The following is an 18,500-nucleotide window of genomic DNA, read 5'->3' as shown; positions in this document are numbered from 1 at the left end:
CGTGTATCCGAGGCAGGCACTCTTGCCACTAGGCTATATCCCCAGCCCCTAGAATTTTTTTAATTAAAAACTTGGGCTGGGAATATGGCCTAGTGGCAAGAGTGCTTGCCTCGTATATGTGAAGCCCTGGGTTCGATTCCTTAGCACCACATATATAGAAAAGACCAGAAGTGGTGCTGTGGCTCAAGTGACAGAGCTAGCCTTGAGCAAAAAGAAGCCAGGGACAGTGCTCAGGCCCTGAGTTCAAGCTACAAGACTAGCAAACAAAAAAAAGCTTGTAAAACTTTGTGTGTGGGGGGGAGGGATGTTGTGAATGTGTGTGTATGAATGCATGTGTGAGCATATATGTCCATATGAAGGCTTGAACTCAGAGCCTCTACTACTTGAGCCACAGTTCCATTTTTGACTTTTTTTTTTTTTTTTTTTTTTGGCCAGTCCTGGGCCTTGGACTCAGGGCCTGAGCACTGTTCCTGGCTTCTTCCCGCTCAAGGCTAGCACTCTGCCACTTGAGCCACAGCGCCGCTTCTGGCCGTTTTCTGTATATGTGGTGCTGGGGAATCGAACCTAGGGCCTCGTGTATCCGAGGCAGGCGCTCTTGCCACTAGGCTATATCCCCAGCCCCCATTTTTGACTTTTTGATAGTTATTTGGAGATAAGAGTCTCATGGACTTTCCTGCCTATGCTGGCTTTGAACTGGGAGCCTCAGACCTCAGCCTCCTGAGTAGCTAGAATTACAGGCATGAGCTACCATGCCCCACTAACCTCCCTTTTTTTAAATAACCATTTTAGAAAACAGTTCAGCAGTTTCTTCTCATGCCATACGAATTATGTATTATAGAGGCCTTATTCTCAATAGCAAAAAAACTAAAAATACTCTAAGTAGTGTCCTTTACCTGGGATTGTAAAGACTGGAAGATAGGCAAGAAAGAGATAAGAGTAAGCAAACATGCTGGAGTGTATGTTGAAAGCTTGATTCAGATCCCAGATTACTAAATATCAAATGCCACTAAAAGCAGTTTACTAAAGAATTTTCTCAAACTAGGGAAAGGAAAGGGAATACCAAAATCAAGAGACAAAGGATAAAAAGACAAATGATTCCAAAAGCAATACTTTAAAACCATTTGGTGTAAACCAACTGTACAACTCATGGGGAGAGAGGGGAAGGGGAAAATGAGGGAGGAGGTAACAAGTTAAACAAGAAATGCCTTACAGGCTGGGGATATGGCCTAGTGGCAAGAGTGCTTGCCTCCCATACATGAAGCCCTGGGTTCGATTCCCCAGCACCACATATGTGGAAAACGGCCAGAAGGGGTGCTGTGGCTCAGGTGGCAGAGTGCTAGCCTTGAGCGGGAAGAAGCCAGGGATGGTGCTCAGGCCCTGAGTCCAAGGCCCAGGACTGGCCAAAAAAAAAAACAAAACAAAACAAAATAAGAAAAACAGTACTCATACCAAATAAAGGCTCACACTTAAAAACAAAAAAGAAAGAAATGCCTTACATATGAAACTGTATTCCCTCTGTACTTCACTTTGACAATAAAGGGGAAAAAATAAAAGAAAATGTTGAAGGCTAAAAAAAAAGAATTTTCTTAACTATTAACCTTCACCAATCCTGAAACATCCAAGAAGTCTCCAAGTTGCGCCTAACATCTACCCATCCCAAAGCGTCCTCCACTTCATCATATCTCGCTATAAGCACTGTCAATGTAAATAACTTATGCTTAAATTTCCCAATTCTCATTATAAGAATACTTCTAGAGCCTGATGTGGTGGCCAAAGCCTATAATCCTTACTACTTGAGAAGCAGAGTTCAAGGGATCATGGTCAAGATCAGCCTGGGCATAAAAGTTCACAAGACTCCATCTCAACCAGTGGCTGGACATGGTAGCCCATGCCTGTTATCCCAGCTAGGGGAGAAGCACAAGGACTGGGGCTGGGTGCAGTGGTGAGTTCCCATCGTCTCTAAGGAAACAGTGAGGTCCCAGTAGCATGATCACAACCCAGACCTAAGGTCTAAGTATAAAGTGAGACTACCTTGAAAATAACCAATGCAAAAAGAGCCTGGAAGCATGGCTCAAGTGTTAGAGCACCTCCCTAGCAAGTTCAAAGCCCTGAGTTTAAACCCCAAAACAAAAGAGAGAGAAATGCTCCCAAAACCCTAGGTCTAGTGTCTGTAGTCCCAATTGCTTTCCAGACTTGCTAGTAGCAAAGATATATTCTAAGACTTTGTTCTTTTTTTTGCTCCATCAGTAATTTTGTAACAGTTAAATAAACTTATTTATGTCAGAGAACTCCCATTCTCAAATTTTTGTTTTAATAAATGAATAAATTATATGTATATAAAAGAATGAGCTCCTAATATATGCATCAATATAGATAAATCTAGACATTATGCTAAGTAAAATCTAGACATGCTAAGTAAAAAAACAGATTCAAAACTTTATACTGTATTTATATATGTCTGTATATATGTGTGGGTATATATATGTATGTGTATAAATGTACATATATTGTGTGCATGTGTGTGTGTGTGTGCACAAAACTATAGACAGAAGAAGACAAATCATTGGTTTCCAGGAACTGATAGTGGTTGAAGAAGTGACTTTAGAAAGGTACAAGGGGATTTTCCTGCTGGTGATAAAACTGATCTATGTCCATATTGTGGCAATGGTTATATAACTGTATGCATTGTCAAGAACTGTGTGCTAAAGTGATGAATTTTATTGCATGTAATGTAAATTATATTTCAAGTGATGAATTTTATTGCATGTAATGTAAATTATATTTCAAATTTTAGCCCCATTTTTTAAACTGGTACTGGAGCTTGAACTCAAGGCCTCACATAACTTTTTTTTTACTCAAGGCTGGCACTCTACAATTTGAGTCACAGGTCCACTTTCAGATTTTTTTTTTTTTTTGCCAGTCCTGGGGCTTGAACTCAGGGCCTGAGCACTGTCCCTGGCTTCTTTTTGCTTGAGGATAGTATTCTACCACTTGAGTCATAGCACCACTTCTGGCTTTTTCTATATATGTGGTGCTGAGGAATCAAACCTAGAGCTTCATGTACGTAAGGCGAGCACTTTACCACTAGGCCACATTCTCAACCCCCACATTGAGATTTTTGCTGGTTGATTGGAGGTAAAAGTCTCTTAGATTTGTCTGTTCAAGCTGGCTTCTAACTGGGATCTCCAGATCTCAGCCTCCTGGCCTATAGCCTATATTTTAATGATCAAAAATTAAGTTTGGTGGTTGGGAATATAGCCCAGTGGCAAGAATGCTTGCCTCGTATACATGAAGCCCTGGGTTCAATTCCTCAACACCACATGTATAGAAAACGACCAGAAGTGGCGCTGTGTGGCTCAAGTGGCAGAATGCTAGCCTTGAGCAAAAAGAAGCCAGGGGCAGTGCTCAGGCCCTGAGTTCAAGGCCCAGGACTGGCCAACAAAAAAAAAAAATTAACTTTGAAAGAATGCCATGGTAATAAAGTACTGCTTCTATTAATTCTTTGAACTTAATTTTGCTTCTTTATTTTGTAGTTTGCAGGAGGTATTTATTCCAGGCTCGAAGCACAAATCAAAGCCTCAGTGCCTGTCAGTGCACGGCAGAGCAGTTCTGAGAAAAACACAAGGTAAATCTGTAGAAAGCAATACAAAATGCTACTGGCTTTGGAGGGTAAATCATAGGAACACAATAAGCACATAATTTGAGTTTGGTTTCCTATTTCCATTTCAAAGAAATACCATCATCAAGGCACTAATAACAATTGGATTTTAACTTTTGTGTGTATGCTGATCTTGGGGCTTGAACTCAGAGTCTGAGCACTTTCCCTGAGCTTTTATGCTCAAGGCTTGTACACTCTACCACTTGAGCCATAGTTCTACTTCCAGCTTTCTTTGGAGACAAGAGTCTCTCAGACTTTTCTGCCCAGGCTGGCTTCAAGCAGCCATCCTCATATCTCACCCTTCTCATTAGCTAAGATTACAGGTGGGAGCCCCTGGTGCCTGACTGAATTTTAACTTAAAAATTGAGACTTTAAAAAAAAATCATGACTTGGTGCTAGGAATGTGGCTTAGCAGTAGAGTGCTTGCTAGTATGCATGAAGCCCTACGTTCAATTCATCAGTACCACATAAACAGAAAAAGCTGGTAGTGGCACTGTGACTCAAGTGATAGAGTCTAGCCTTGAGCAAAAAGAAGCCAGGGACAGTGCTCAGGCCCTGAGTTCAAGCCCCAGGACTGGTTAAAAAAATGACTTATGAGGGCTGGGGACATGGCCTAGTGGCAAGAGTGCCTGCCTTGTATACATGAAGCCCTGGATTCAATTCCCTAGCACCACATATACAGAAAATGGCCAGAAGTGGCGCTGTGGCTCAAGTGGCAGAGTGCTAGCCTTGAGCAAAAAGAAGCCAGGGACAGTGCTCAGGCCCTGAGTCCAAGGCCCAGGACTGGCCAAAAAAGAAAAAAGACTTATGAAAATTCAAAATTTTATGAAAGCATAATTTTTTTCTTAAGTTTTCTGTTTATGAGCCAGCTCATTCTAAACCAACTGCTGATAAAACGAAAACTACAAGGAGCTTGGGATGACACACCTAAGTCGTAAAAAACTTGCCTACCTAACTCGAGACCCTGGGCTTGATCCCCAGAGCCAAATAACAATAATAATAATAGTAATCTATATAATGCTATATAACTTACTATTTTAAGAACATGCTATTATATGACATGTGGATATAATAATAATGAAAGCTAAAGTGCAATGAGAATTAGCAAAATATGCATGCTTCTACATGTTCCTGTTCTTTGTCTTATTACTTTACATATACATTTATAGGGTTGCTTAGGATAGAACTCAGGACCTTGTGCATGCACTCTACCATTAAGTACATCCTCATACTTAATTGCTTTGCTTTTCTTAATAAAAGTTAATTTATTATAGGTCTTATGTTACTTTACATCACAAATTTCTGTTAAAGTTTAATACTTACTGAGATTTCAACATTAATATTACATATCTTAATTCCTTATTCCAAAATCTAGAAAGTTAGAGGAGTCTAAAGTTTTTTCATACACTTGTGGCAATTAAAACTTGAATTAATAGGAAAAGATCTTTACCAGCAATATATCAGACAAAGGCCTAATATCCAATATGTACAGGGAGCTCAAGAAAATAACCCCTCCCAAATCCAATAAATCAATCACTAAATGGGCAAGGTAACTAAAGAGAGACTTCTCAGAAGAAGAGGTAAAAATGGCAAAGAAACACATGAGGAAATGTTCGCCATCCCTGGCCATAAAGGAAATGCAAGTAAAAACAACCCTAAGCTACCGTCTTACCCCAGTAAGAATGGCCTGTATTCTGAATACAGACAACAAGAAATACTGGCAGGGATGCAGGAAAGAGGAACCCTACTGCACTGCTGGTGGGAATGCAAAGTAGTACAAACCACTCTGGAAAGCAGTCTGGAGGTTCCTCAAAAGCCTAACATAGACCTTCCCTACAAACAGCCATACCACTCCTAGGCATCTATCCTGAGCAGCAGGAACCAGCATATGATAAGGACACCTGCACATCCATGTTTGTTGCCACACTCTTCACAATAACCAAGATATGGAAACAACCCAGATGCTCTATAATAGATGAATGGGTCCAAAAAAATGTGGTACCTATTTACAATGGAATTCTACACAGCCATTAGAAAGGATAAAATAATTACATTCTTGGGGAAATGGATGGAACTAGAACAAATTATGTTGAGCAAGATAAACAGATCAGAGAGACAAACAGCACATGTTCTCCCTAATACACATAAGTTAGATTTAAAACACAATGGGACATGACAAAGTATACAGGATTCTAGATACCCTTATACAGTGAGACCAAAAGAGGATAGCCTTAAGAGAAAAGCAGCGAATTGTAATACCCAAGCACCTCCTCATATGTATATAAAATAATATACATACTGAAAAGAACTCCAAAGATAAAGAAGCAAAAGACCTTTACCTAATTTGTCTTACTGTTTTTAGATGGTTCTGTTCTCTTTTCCTCATATACGTTGTATATACATGCACATCTGGGGGAAGATGGGGGGAAGGCACAGAATCAGTGGGAAATGGGTGAAAATGTGCAGCAGCAGGGGCCACTGGCGGCACTGGACATGGGTGAAAATAAACTCCGCAACTCATGGGTGAAGATGGGAGAGAGGGAATGACAGAGAAGGAAGAAGCAGATTATACTAAGAAAAGGAAAGAAATGTACTTACATCTGACATATGTAAAGGTCACCCCACTGTATATCACCTCTAAAACAAGAATAAAGTAATTTTAAAAGGGGGAGGGGCTGGAAATATGTCCTAGTGGTAGAGTGCTTGCCTCATATACATGAAGCCCTGGGTTCGATTCCTCAGCACCACACATATAGAAAAACCCAGAAGTGGTACTGTGGCTCAAGTGGTAGAGTATTAACCTGGAGCATAAAGAAGCCAGAGACAGTGCTCAGGCCTTGAATTCAAGCCCCAGGACTGGCAAAAAAACAAAAAACAACAGCAAAAAAAACCTTGAATTAAGCTGGGTGCTGGTGGCTCATGCCTGTAATCCTATCTACTTGGGAAGCTGAAATCTGAAGATCAAAATTCAAAGCCAGCCTGGGTAAGAAAGTCTGTGAGACTCTAATCTCCAATTAACCACCAAAAAACCAGAAGTGGAGCTATGACTCTAAGTAGTAGAGCACTAGCCTTGAGTAAATAAGCTCAAGAATAGTGCCTAGGCCCTGAGTTCAAACCCCACGACCCACCAAAACTAAAAACAAAAAAGCTTGAATTAAGCCAAGCACCGGTGGCTCATGCCTTTAATCATAGCTACTCAGGAGGCTAAGATCTCATGGTTCAAAGCCATCCAGGGCAGGAAAGTCTGTGAGATTCTGATCTCCACTAAACTACCAAAAAAGCCAGAAGTAGAGCTGTGGCTCATGCACTAGCCTTGTGCAAATGAAGCTCAGGGACAGAGTCAAGGCCCTGAGATCAAGCCCCAGGAACAACAACAACAACAACAACAACACACACACACACACACACACACACACACACACACACACACACACCACCCATGTACTATACTTAGTGTCATGATGTTTGTAGTTTTTATTTTTCTCACTTAATTCAAATGTTCATTTGATTTACTGATAAAGCATTAATGTGTTAGATTATACTGGTCTAGATCCATCATTTAAAATGTACATACTATATTACCTCTCAAAAATTAAAGCAAGCCAGAAACAGGTAACTCACACCTATAGACCTATGTACAGAGGAGGCTGAGACCAGCGATTTGTGGTTCAAAAGTCTGTGAGACTCCTCCATTTAACCACCAAAATGCCAGATATGGAGCTGTGGCTCAAGTAATAGAGGGTTAGCCTTGAGCACAAAAGCTCAGACAGTGCCCAGGCCCTGAGTTCAAGCTCCAGGTCTAGTGGGGCCCACATACACACACGATATCTACATACACAATTAAAATCAATCTGAATTACAAAATACATCTCTCTCCAAGGGTTTTAGAAAATGGATTGTCAAGCCACATGATATTTCATTAACTTTTGATATTGTGAAGAAAAGCAATCAAAAGCAGCACTTATTTCCTGTTGTTCTAAAAGCAAGTCTGACTTTCTTTTCCGTTTAAAAAAATCTAGATCTAAAAGTCGTTTTTGTCAAGGGCGTCCTGCATAAAGCTCCTTAAAGTATAGAAAGACCGACTCACGTTCCTGGACATCTGAAATTGATCACTCTTGAAGATCTTCAGAACAATGGCTTCTAGATATCTGATTTATTAGTTGTCCTTGCAAGGCACATAAATTTAATTTTAAAAGAAACATATATTAGGTTTTATGAAAATCTCATTGTAAATGTGAAACTTCTTAAATCTAATTTTCTTTAAGAATGATTCTCAGCTATGTAGTATACAATTGTTTATAGATTTTCCATAGTTAATATCCCTAATACTTGTTAGCCTTTATTTATTTGAAAGAAAGGAAAACTACATTGTCAAGTTATCAATTTTTTTAAGACCTTAAAAAAGTAGAGGAATACAACTGGTAGTGTTTCTGTGCATGTGCACTGATAGTGTGTATTTGGTGCTGTATCTTAGGTATAATGTCAAGGATTGCAATTTGTGATGAAATCTCCAGTGATGCTCTGTTAAGTCCACATGTGTATTAAGGAGTGACAGATCTCAAGACTGCATTAAATAAATAAAGTTCCAGGATGAGGTATTTCAGTGCTGTGTTGTGCAGAGGGTTGTGTTCAGCATTATTCCATGGAAAATATAATGTTAATCCAACCTTTATTTCATTCAATTTTTTTATGCTTACCTATTGGGCATCTGAGCTGGAATTACTGGTGATTACCTCATTTTTCTGTGAAGCTAGTGCCATTATGAATTTGCTGAATAATGATTGATAGTTTGAAGAGAGTAAAATTTTTCACTGTATAGTTCTCAGGGTTCCAAGACCTATCCACACATCTGTAACTATTCAAATAGCCCCTTAAAGCAGTTGTTTGCTAATTACTTTAAAATAGCCCCTAAAATATCCCAAATACATTTGGTGAATAACAACTTGCACATATTCAAGAAAAATGAAAATAAAGTTCTATTATCTAGATCATGTTTTAAGTTATCTAACCAAGCAGGAAGAGTATAGACTGAAAATTTGTTCAAATCCATAAGCAAATAATAAATTATGTCCTTGGAAATTACTCATATAGAGTACTCATATAGAAGTCTGCTGTGTGAATAATTTGAAGATATTTCACAAACACAGATGAAGACTAAAAATAGAAAGGACATCTTATCCAAGTTCAGTACTATGTGACAGACATCAATTTATTTTTAGATGTTCAACTATTATCCTTTGTTTATACATACAGAAATCATTATTGGGGCTGGGGATCTGGCTCAGCAGAAGAGTGCCTGGCGAGTTCAAGGCCCTGAGTTCAGTCCGCAGGTCTGGGGGGAAAAAAATCATTATTTTGTGAATATTTTATTTGTTATATAAAGCTAGATGTTAGTTGATTCCAAAAGTTTTTGTTTGCAAAGTTTGTTCATACAGTAAAAGTTTAAGTTGTTTGATACTTTGGAAATAGGTTATATCATATTTATTTTCCTAAAAAAATGTTTTGTAGTACATTATATGTAAACCCTGTTGAAATATCTGAGTGTTGTTGTTTGCTATATTCACTGATAAAAGGACTTGGGTTTGTACATGTAAACTGTACTGTGATGGCCACAATGAGAAGAGGACAATATGTTCTTCTGATTTTTTAACTACAGAACGTTGCAGATTGCTTCTCCCTAAAGAAACTATACCACTGCATTAATTTTTACAAATGCCAATTTATCTGATTTTATTTTTTTCAGCCTCTTTATTTTCTTTATGTCTGTCTATAATACATGGCACAGGTAACGCCAAAGCTTTACTCAAGCTCTTAATAACATTTGTTTTGCCAAGTACTTTAAGGTAAAAACTTCATATTAATTCTGAATTCACATTTCTCTATTTGAAATAAATAGTAATGACAGAAATTATTGGGAAAGTTCTTTGATCTGAATTATATTTTCTCAGAAAAAGTCTACATTACTTTGGTTTACACAGATTTTTTAAACACTCGTTTCAGAGGTATCACACCACTTTTTTTTTTTTTTTTTTTGGCCAGTCCTGGGCCTTGAACTCAGGGCCTGAGCACTGTCCCTGGCTTCTTTTTGCTCAAGGCTAGCACTCTGCCACTTGAGCCACAGCGCCGCTTCTGGCCGTTTTCTGTATATGTGGTGCTGGGGAATCGAACCTAGGGCCTCGTGTATCCGAGGCAGGCACTCTTGCCACTAGGCTATATCCCCAGCCCCTCACACCACTTTTTAGAGAAGTATTTTCATACAAAAAGTTTTATTATAAAGTGAAGTATTAAGTTTTTTATTTACTTTTATTTTGTGATAAAGGTGATGTATAGAGGGGTTACAGTTACATAAGTAAGGTAATGAGTACATTTCTTTTTGTTTGTTTTTTTGTCCATTGTTGGGCTTGAACTCTGGGCCTCGGCACTATCCCTGAACTCTTCAGCTCAAGGCTAGTGCTCTACTACTTGAGCCACACCATAAGAGTTTCATGGACTTTCTTGCCCAGGCTGGCTTTGAACCGAGATCCTCAGATCTCAGCCTCCTGAGCAGCTAGGATTACAAGTATGAGCCACGACACTCAGCATGAGTACATATGTTGTCGAACTGCTATCCCCTCCCTCGTTTATCTCCCACTTTTCCTTCTCCCCAACTCCCCTCCCCAAACAAGTTTTAAACTCAGGTAGTCAAGTATTTGTCTAGCAAACACAGGACTCTGAGTTTAAACCCCAGTGCTACCAAAAAACAAATGAAGTGATAGGGCTTTGTAGCATATCTCTGTGATCTAGCAGAGACTCAGGAAGTTCATGTGTTCAAAGCCAGACTGGGCTACATAACAAAACTCTATCTCGGGCTGGGGGTATGGCCTAGTGGCAAGAGTGCTTGTCTTGTATACATGAGGCCCTGGGTTCAATTCCCCAGCACCATATATACAGAAATGGCCAGAAGTGGCGCTGTGACTCAAGTGGCAGAGTGCTAGCCTTGAGCAAAAAGAAGCCAGGGACAGTGCTCAGGCCCTGAGTCGAAGCCCCAGGACTGGCCAAAACAAACAAAAAAAAAACTCTATCTCAAAAAAAAAAATTTTTTTTTTGACCAGTCCTGGGGCTTGGACTCAGGGCGTGAGCACTGTCCCTGGATTCTTTTTGCTCAAGGCTAGCACTCTGCCACTTGAGCCACAACACCACTTCTGGCCATTTTCTGTATATGTGGTGCTGGGGAATTGAACCTAGGGCCTCATGTATGGGAGGCAAGCATTCTTGCCACTAGGCCATCTCCCCAGCCCCCCCCCGCAAAAAAAAATTTTTAATGCAGTTTTCCTAGTTAAGCATTCAATATCTCCATATCTCCTCATGGCTGGTTTTGTTGTTGTTGTTTTGTTGTTTTTGTACTCGCGTGTGAACAGGGCCACATGCTTCTTATTCTACCACTATGGCCATTCCCCTAGCTTTTTTTTGCTGGGGCTGGCCTGAACTGAGAGGTTCTTTTTTACACTTTCCTACCACTCCAGCTTTTTCTGTTGAGATGGAGTGTTACAAACTTCCTGCCTGGGTTCAGGCAATTTTTAGCTGCTGAACAATTATACACCTCCCAGAGAAAAAGGCACTGGGAAACCTTGCCAGTCCAATTCTAAAAGCTAACTCTCCTCCTTGAAAGCTGGTCTGCTAGGTAAGATGATACAGGTATATTATTACCCTTATAGAATTAAAGGCGGGGCTTAAGTGAATTAATAGATCTAAATAATTAGCACATTATTTTCTGCCTTATAGTAAGCCCACAATAAATGTCCCTACTGCTTTTTGACTATAAAACTCCCCTGTCTGTGTGTCTTTAATTGGTCCCAATCTCTCTCTGCACGGCAACAACTATTGCACTTCTACCAGTACCTAGCGTCATGGTCCTGAGTAATTTCTTCCTTGCCATGTTTTATCAAGAACCACTGAACAAGATAACTATGTGTGTAGGTCAAGAAAGGAGCTGGTGGGCTGGGATCGTGGCTAAGTGGTAGAGTGCTTGCCTAGCATGCACAAAGCCCTGGGTTTGATTCCCCAGCACCACATCTATAGAAAAAGGCCAGAAGTGGTGCTGTGGCTCAAGAGGTAGAGGGGTAGCCTTGAGCAAAAAGAAGCCAGGAACAATGCTCAGGCCCTGAATTCAAGCCCCAGGACTGGCAAAAAAAAAAAAAAAAAAGGAGCTGGAATCCAGGCACCAGTGGCTCATGCCTGTAATCCTACTCAAGAGGCTGTGTTATGAGGATGGAAATTCAAATCCAGTCCACACAGATAAATATGTGAGACTCATCTCCAGTTAGTCAGCAAAAAGCCTGAAATGGAGGCATAGTTCAAGTGGTAGAGTGCCAGCCTTGGGCAAAAAAATGAGAGCGCCCTGGCCCTGAGTTCAGTCCCCAGTACTAGCACAAAGAAGGAAGGAAGGAAAAGAAGGGGAGGAGGAGGGGAGAGAAAGACAATGCCTTACTCTTATAGAAAGTCATAGTGGTTATAGTGAGCATTCAGGGAACCATGCACTTGAGGAAAGCCCATCCCAGGAACTGACATCTAGCGTTTCTACCCCTCAGTCTTGATACTTTCCTGATAATGGTTCTGGAGTTGGACCTAGGGTCGGGATATGTTAAAGGTTGCCAGGTTTGTGTTTTGCAGAACAGTTGAAAGCCACACTGCTTTGTGATAGGATGATCTTTAAATGACTGATGCTAAACCAGCTAGAAATTCAATAAGATGGCTCCACAGATGGGACAGCATAGATCTGACACTAGAGTACTGCCATTAGATGGCATTCAAAGAGCAAGGGAATCACAAGCAAGATGAAGTTGCACAGGAAACCTTCAGGTTTGTATGTCCATGTTGACTGCAGAGGAAGCAGAATGCTGGAGAAAGAGCTGATGAGAGAAATAGTAGCTAAAATACATAGAAAATGCTAGACAGACATGAAAAGCAGGGTGGAAACAAGGAAGATAACTTAAAAGGTGAAAATTAAATCTGATATTCTTCAAACAGAATTACTTATTTTCAGATTCATGACTGTGTATTCATTCCATGGATTCTATAAACATTTAGAATCTTTATTTCTGAAAAGCTGAGAAATATGTTTAAACTTGTTTTAACAAATCAAAATAAGTCATGGCAAATGTAATGCCCAGATTTCAAGGCCCCCAAAGACAACCATCAGAGTCCAGAGTCAAAGCCAAACCGCAAGGGTCGTTTATTACGAGTTCGAACCCGGTCACCCCCCCCACCCCCGCACACTCGTTGCCAGTGACACTGAGAGGCCCTGAGTACAATTCCAGCACAGCTTTCATAGACAAGTACAGGGAAGATGGGGAAGACCCCTGGTTACAAGTACATGATTGGTTGACATTTGCCCTAGTTTACTGGTTACCTCAGGATTGGCCTGGGTTTTCCCGCCAAATATATGGGCCAGACGGCCTTAACCTTGGGGTACAGATTTGGGTGGGCCTCCAGGAGTGGTCACGTAGCCACATTCCTGGAGCCAGATGGTTCTTGTCTCTTGTGCCCAGATTCAGGCCAGGGTCTGAGACTGGACACTTAGTCATGTCCAACCTTGAGTGGGCTCCGGGCGCAGACAATTAATCACATCCCGGGCCAGATGGCTGTTATCTCCAGTGCTCAGATTCGGGTAGTACAGAGTTCACAGAGGGGTGTGGGGGCCGGGGAGTGTGGTTACTGAGTAGCTATAGGAAGACTGCTGGTATTTTTCCACTTCCCCATGGGTTAGCAAGCAAAGGTACAGAAGCAAAATAGTTGTTAGGGGCATAATAGTCACAATTTTATTCTCTACGCTCTTCAGCAAACAAGTGAATGCAAACTTTAAGTCATTTCTTAGCCTGCCAAACTGCCTACTGCCCTAGCTGCAGGTATGTGATGGCCTACTACCTTCATTATTTCTGAGTAGAGAGACAAAGATAGGGGAAATGCTGGACAGATTTACACCCACAAATTAGTAAGGTTATTTCAGAGATGGAGCAGGGGCAATAAAATCATAGATGACTTTTTCTTTCCAGTTATTTTCAGGGTTTTGGTTTTGTGTGTGTGGGGGGGGTGCTTTTGTTTTTGTTTTTGGCTAGGCCTGGGGCTTGAACTCAGGGATTGAGCACTGTCCCTGGCTTCTTTTTTCTCAAGGTTAGCGCTCTACCTCTTGAACCACAGCACTACTTCTGGCTTTTTCTATATATGTGGTGCTGAGGAATCAAACCCAGGGCTTCATGTATGCAAGGCAAGCACTCTACTTCTAGGCCATATCCCCAGCCCCTTATTTTTAATTATTATGAAATATTTCCAGTAGATAGAAAAGTATAGAGGATAATACAACCAACCTTCAGGTATCCAAAGGCCAACATTTAGACATAATAACATTAATTTTTTAATAAATGAAGCACTGTAAAACATACCTGCTTTAACCCAGAAAATCCTGTACCTTCTTCCTCCTTTCTCAAAGGGAACCATTTCATTGAGTTTGGTATTTTGTGTAACTATGTACTTTCTTAAACATTTACATATTTTAAATACATATTTTATGTCCTTGTGCGATGCCATTTGTAACTGTTGTAACATATTCAAATTAAATCAAAATGAACAAAAATAGCCCCTTCTCCCAGGCGGTTAGTGCTGAGAGTGCGGAGTGTGTGCTCCAGGCTCGGAACACACATTTATTATTAAAAAATCAAGGGCTGGGGATATAGCCTAGTGGCAAGAGTGCCTGCCTCGGATACACGAGGCCCTAGGTTCGATTCCCCAGCACCACATATACAGAAAACGGCCAGAAGCGGCGCTGTGGCTCAAGTGGCAGAGTGCTAGCCTTGAGCGGGAAGAAGCCAGGGACGGTGCTTGGGCCCTGAGTCCAAGGCCCAGGACTGGCCAAAAAAACAAAACAAAACAAAAAAAAAAAAAATCAAAAAAAAAATCTAAAAAAATCCTTTAAAAAAACCAAAACATTTTGGGGCTGGGGATATAGCCTAGTGGCAAGAGCGCGTGCCTCATATACATGAAGCCCTAGGTTCGATGCCAGAAGTGGCGCTGTGGCTCAAGTGGCAGAGTGCTAGTCTTGAGCAAAAAACAAGCCAGGGACAGTGCTCAGGCCCTGAGTCCAAGGCCCAGGACTGGCAAAAAAAAAAAAAAAAAAAAATTTACAAAAATCCGCGTCTCCCCCGCCGGAGACTTTTATTTTTTTTTCCTTCCTCCTCTTTTATAAAATAACCCGGTGAAGCAGCCGAGACCGACAAGCACGCCCGCGGCCCCACAGCCGCTCCAAGAAGAAACCCAGAGACCAAGGCCTTCCCGCCTGTCCACCTGCCCAGCACTGCCAGCCTCTGTCCCAGCCAGTAGCCGGCCACCCCATGGCAGCAGCGAAAGCGACCGGGCTCTGCGGCCGTTGAGTAGTCATGGATTCCAGTTGATTTTTGTCCCTCTGCGCTCGCCCCCCGCTCCCCTCCCCCCAGCTCCAGCCCCCAGCACTTGCTCTCCTCTCACGGAAAGGTCGAGGCCTGTGGGCCCTGCGGGCAGCCATGCTGAGATGAACCCCAGCGCCCCCAGCTACCCCATGGCCTCGCTCTACGTGGGGGTTCTACACCCCAACGTGACCAAGGTGATGCTCTATGAGAAGTTCAGCCCAGCCGGGCCCATCCTCTCCATCCAGGTCTGCAGAGACATGATCACCCGCCGCTCCTTGGGCTACACGTATGTGAACTTCCAGCAGCTGGCAGACGCGGAGCATGCTTTGGACACCATGAATTTTGATGTTATAAAGGGCAAGCCAGTACACATCATGTGGTCTCAGCGTGATCCATCACTTCATAAAAGCGGAGTGGGCAACATATTCATTAAAAATTTGGACAAATCCATTGATAATAAAGCACTGTATGATACATTTTCTGCTTTTGGTAACATCCTTTCATGTAAGGTGGTTTGTGATGAAAATGGTTCCAAGGGCTATGGATTTGTACATTTTGAGACACAAGAAGCAGCTGAAAGAGCTATTGAAAAAAATGAATGGGATGCTTCTAAATGATCGCAAAGTATTTGTTCGACGATTTAAGTCTCGTAAGGAACGAGAAGCAGGACTTGGAGCTAGGGCAAAAGAATTCACCAATGTTTACATCAAGAATTTTGGAGAGGGGCTGGGGATATAGCCTAGTGGCAAGAGTGCCTGCCTCGGATACACGAGGCCCTAGGTTCGATTCCCCAGCACCACATATACAGAAAACGGCCAGAAGCGGCGCTGTGGCTCAAGTGGCAGAGTGCTAGCCTTGAGCGGGAAGAAGCCAGGGACAGTGCTCAGGCCCTGAGTCCAAGGCCCAGGACTGGCCAAAAAAAAAAAAAAAAAAAGAATTTTGGAGAAGACATGGATGATGAGCACCTTAAGGAACTCTTTGGCAAGTTTGGACCTGCCTTAAGTGTGAAAGTAATGACTGATGAAAGTGGGAAATCCAAAGGATTTGGACTTGTAAGCTTTGAAAGGCATGAAGATGCACAGAAAGCTGTGGATGAGATGAATGGAAAGGAGCTCAATGGAAAACAAATTTACACTGGTCAAGCTCAGAAAAAAGTGGAACGACAGACAGAACTGAAGCGCAAATTTAAGCAGATGAAGCAAGATGGGATCGCCAGATACCAGGGTGTTAACCTTTATGTGAAAAATCTTGATGATGGTATTGATGATGAATGTCTCCGGAAAGAGTTTTCTCCATTTGGTACAATCACTAGTGCAAAGGTTATGATGGAAGGTGGTCGAAGCAAAGGGTTTGGGTTTGTATGTTTCTCTTCCCCAGAAGAAGCCACTAAAGCAGTTACAGAAATGAATGGTAGATCCTGGGCCTGGCCACGTGGCTACTGTATATGTTCTTGATACATTGCATATTGTATATATGTCTACCTGACCTAGAGAAGGGAAAGAAAAACAGGGCGTAAGATATCACAAGAAATGTACACACTGCCCTACTATGTAACTGTACCCTTTTTGCACAACACCTTGACAAAAAAATTTGTGTTCAATTAATAAATAAATTAAATTAAAAAAAAAGAAATGAATGGTAGAATTGTGGCCACAAAGCCACTCTGTGTAGCTTTAGCTCAGCGCAAAGAAGAGTGCCAAGCTCACCTCACTAACCAGTATATGCAGAGAATAGCAAGTGGATGAGCTGTGCCCAACCCTGTAATCAACCCCTACCAGCCAGCACCTCCTTCAGGTTACTTCATGGCAGCTATCCCACAGACTCAGAACCGTGCTGCATACTATCCTCCTAGCCAAATTGCTCAACTAAGACCAAGTCCTCGCTGGACTGCTCAGGGTGCCAGACCTCATCCATTCCAAAATATGCCCGGTGCTATCCGCCCAGCCGCTCCTAGACCACCATTTAGTACTATGAGACCAGCTTCTTCACAGGTTCCACGAGTCATGTCCACACAGCGTGTTGCTAACACATCAACACAAACAATGGGTCCACGTCCTGCAGCTGCTGCTGCAGCCACTCCTGCTGTCCGCACCATTCCCCAGTATAAATATGCTGCAGGAGTTCGCAATGCTCAGCAACATCTTAATGCACAGCCACAAGTTACCATGCAACAGCCTGCTGTTCATGTACAAGGTCAGGAACCTTTGACTGCTTCTATGTTGGCATCTGCCCCCCCTCAAGAGCAAAAGCAAATGTTGGGTGAAAGGCTGTTTCCTCTTATCCAAGCCATGCACCCTACTCTTGCTGGTAAAATCACTGGCATGTGGTTGGAGATAGATAATTCAGAATTACTGGGGCTAGGGATATGGCCTAGTGGCAAGAGTGCTTGCCTCGTATACATGGCCTCGTATACATGAGGCATGAGGCCCTGGGTTCAATTCCCCAGCACCACATATACAGAAAATGGCCAGAAGGGGCGCTGTGGCTCAAGCGGCAGAGTGCTAGCCTTGAGCAAAAAGAAGCCAGGGACAGTGCTCAGACCCTGAGTCCAAGCCCCAGGACTGGCCAAAAAAGAATTACTTCATATGCTTGAGTCTCCAGAGTCTCTGCATTCTAAGGTTGATCAAGCTGTAGCTGTACTACAAGCCCACCAAGCTAAAGAGGCTGCAGAAAGCAGTCAACAGTGTCACTGGTGTTCCAACTGTTTAAAAAATTGATCAGGGACCATGAAAAGAAACTCGTGCTTCACCGAAGAAAAATATCTAAACATCGAAAAACTTAAATATTATGAAAAAATGCAAAATATAAAATAAATTAAAAAGGAAAGGAAACTTTGAACCTTATGTACCGAGCAAATGCCATGTCTAGCAAACAGTGCGAGTCCTAGATTACTTGATTTAAAAACAACAAAAAAACCTACAAAAAATAGTAAAATATAAAAGCAAATTAATGTTTTATAGACCCTGAGAAAAAGAATTTTCAGCAAAGTACAAAAATTTAAAGCATTCCTTTCTTTATTTTTTTAAATTCTTTACTGTGGAATAGCTCAGGATGTCAGTTCTATGTAACAGAATTGATAAGTGTGCAAGGAAACGTAATTTGGATTATAAAATTCTTGCTTTAATAAAATTCCTTAAACAGAAAAAAATGAACAAAAATAAATGTAAGATTTAAAACTATAAAGGTCTTGGGGAAAAAATATAAGGCAAAAGCTTCATGATATTGGATTTGTCAGTAATTCCTTGGATGCGACACCCAAAAAAAGATAGTGGAGAATAGACAAATTGGAATTCATGAAAAAATAAAAAATTTGTATATCAAAGGAACGTATATATTAAAAAAGCCAGAAGTAGCACTGTGGCTCAATTGGTAGAGTGCTAACCTTGAGCAAAAAGAAGCTCAGTGCTTAGTCCCTGAGTTCAAGC

General features: G+C 41.5%; 1 protein-coding gene and 1 pseudogene across 1 annotated transcript in view; both read left to right on the top strand.

Moving 5' to 3' along the window:
* Positions 1-8,740, top strand: part of Sanbr (SANT and BTB domain regulator of CSR) — a 59,773-nt gene extending 51,033 nt beyond the window's left edge. The window contains exons 21-22 of the mRNA XM_048352858.1: positions 3,534-3,625; positions 7,678-8,740. Of these exons, the coding sequence (XP_048208815.1) occupies positions 3,534-3,625; positions 7,678-7,714 (129 nt within the window). The 3' untranslated portion in view covers positions 7,715-8,740. The remainder of the gene's footprint in view (positions 1-3,533; positions 3,626-7,677) is intronic.
* A 6,457-nt stretch (positions 8,741-15,197) lies between these two features.
* Positions 15,198-17,890, top strand: LOC125356415 (annotated as a pseudogene).
* Positions 17,891-18,500: the final 610 nt, after the last annotated feature.

This window comes from Perognathus longimembris, chromosome 8 (genome assembly GCF_023159225.1).
Source record: "Perognathus longimembris pacificus isolate PPM17 chromosome 8, ASM2315922v1, whole genome shotgun sequence".
NCBI classification, from domain to species: Eukaryota; Metazoa; Chordata; class Mammalia; order Rodentia; family Heteromyidae; genus Perognathus; species Perognathus longimembris.
This window is presented reverse-complemented; position numbering and strand designations above follow the sequence as displayed.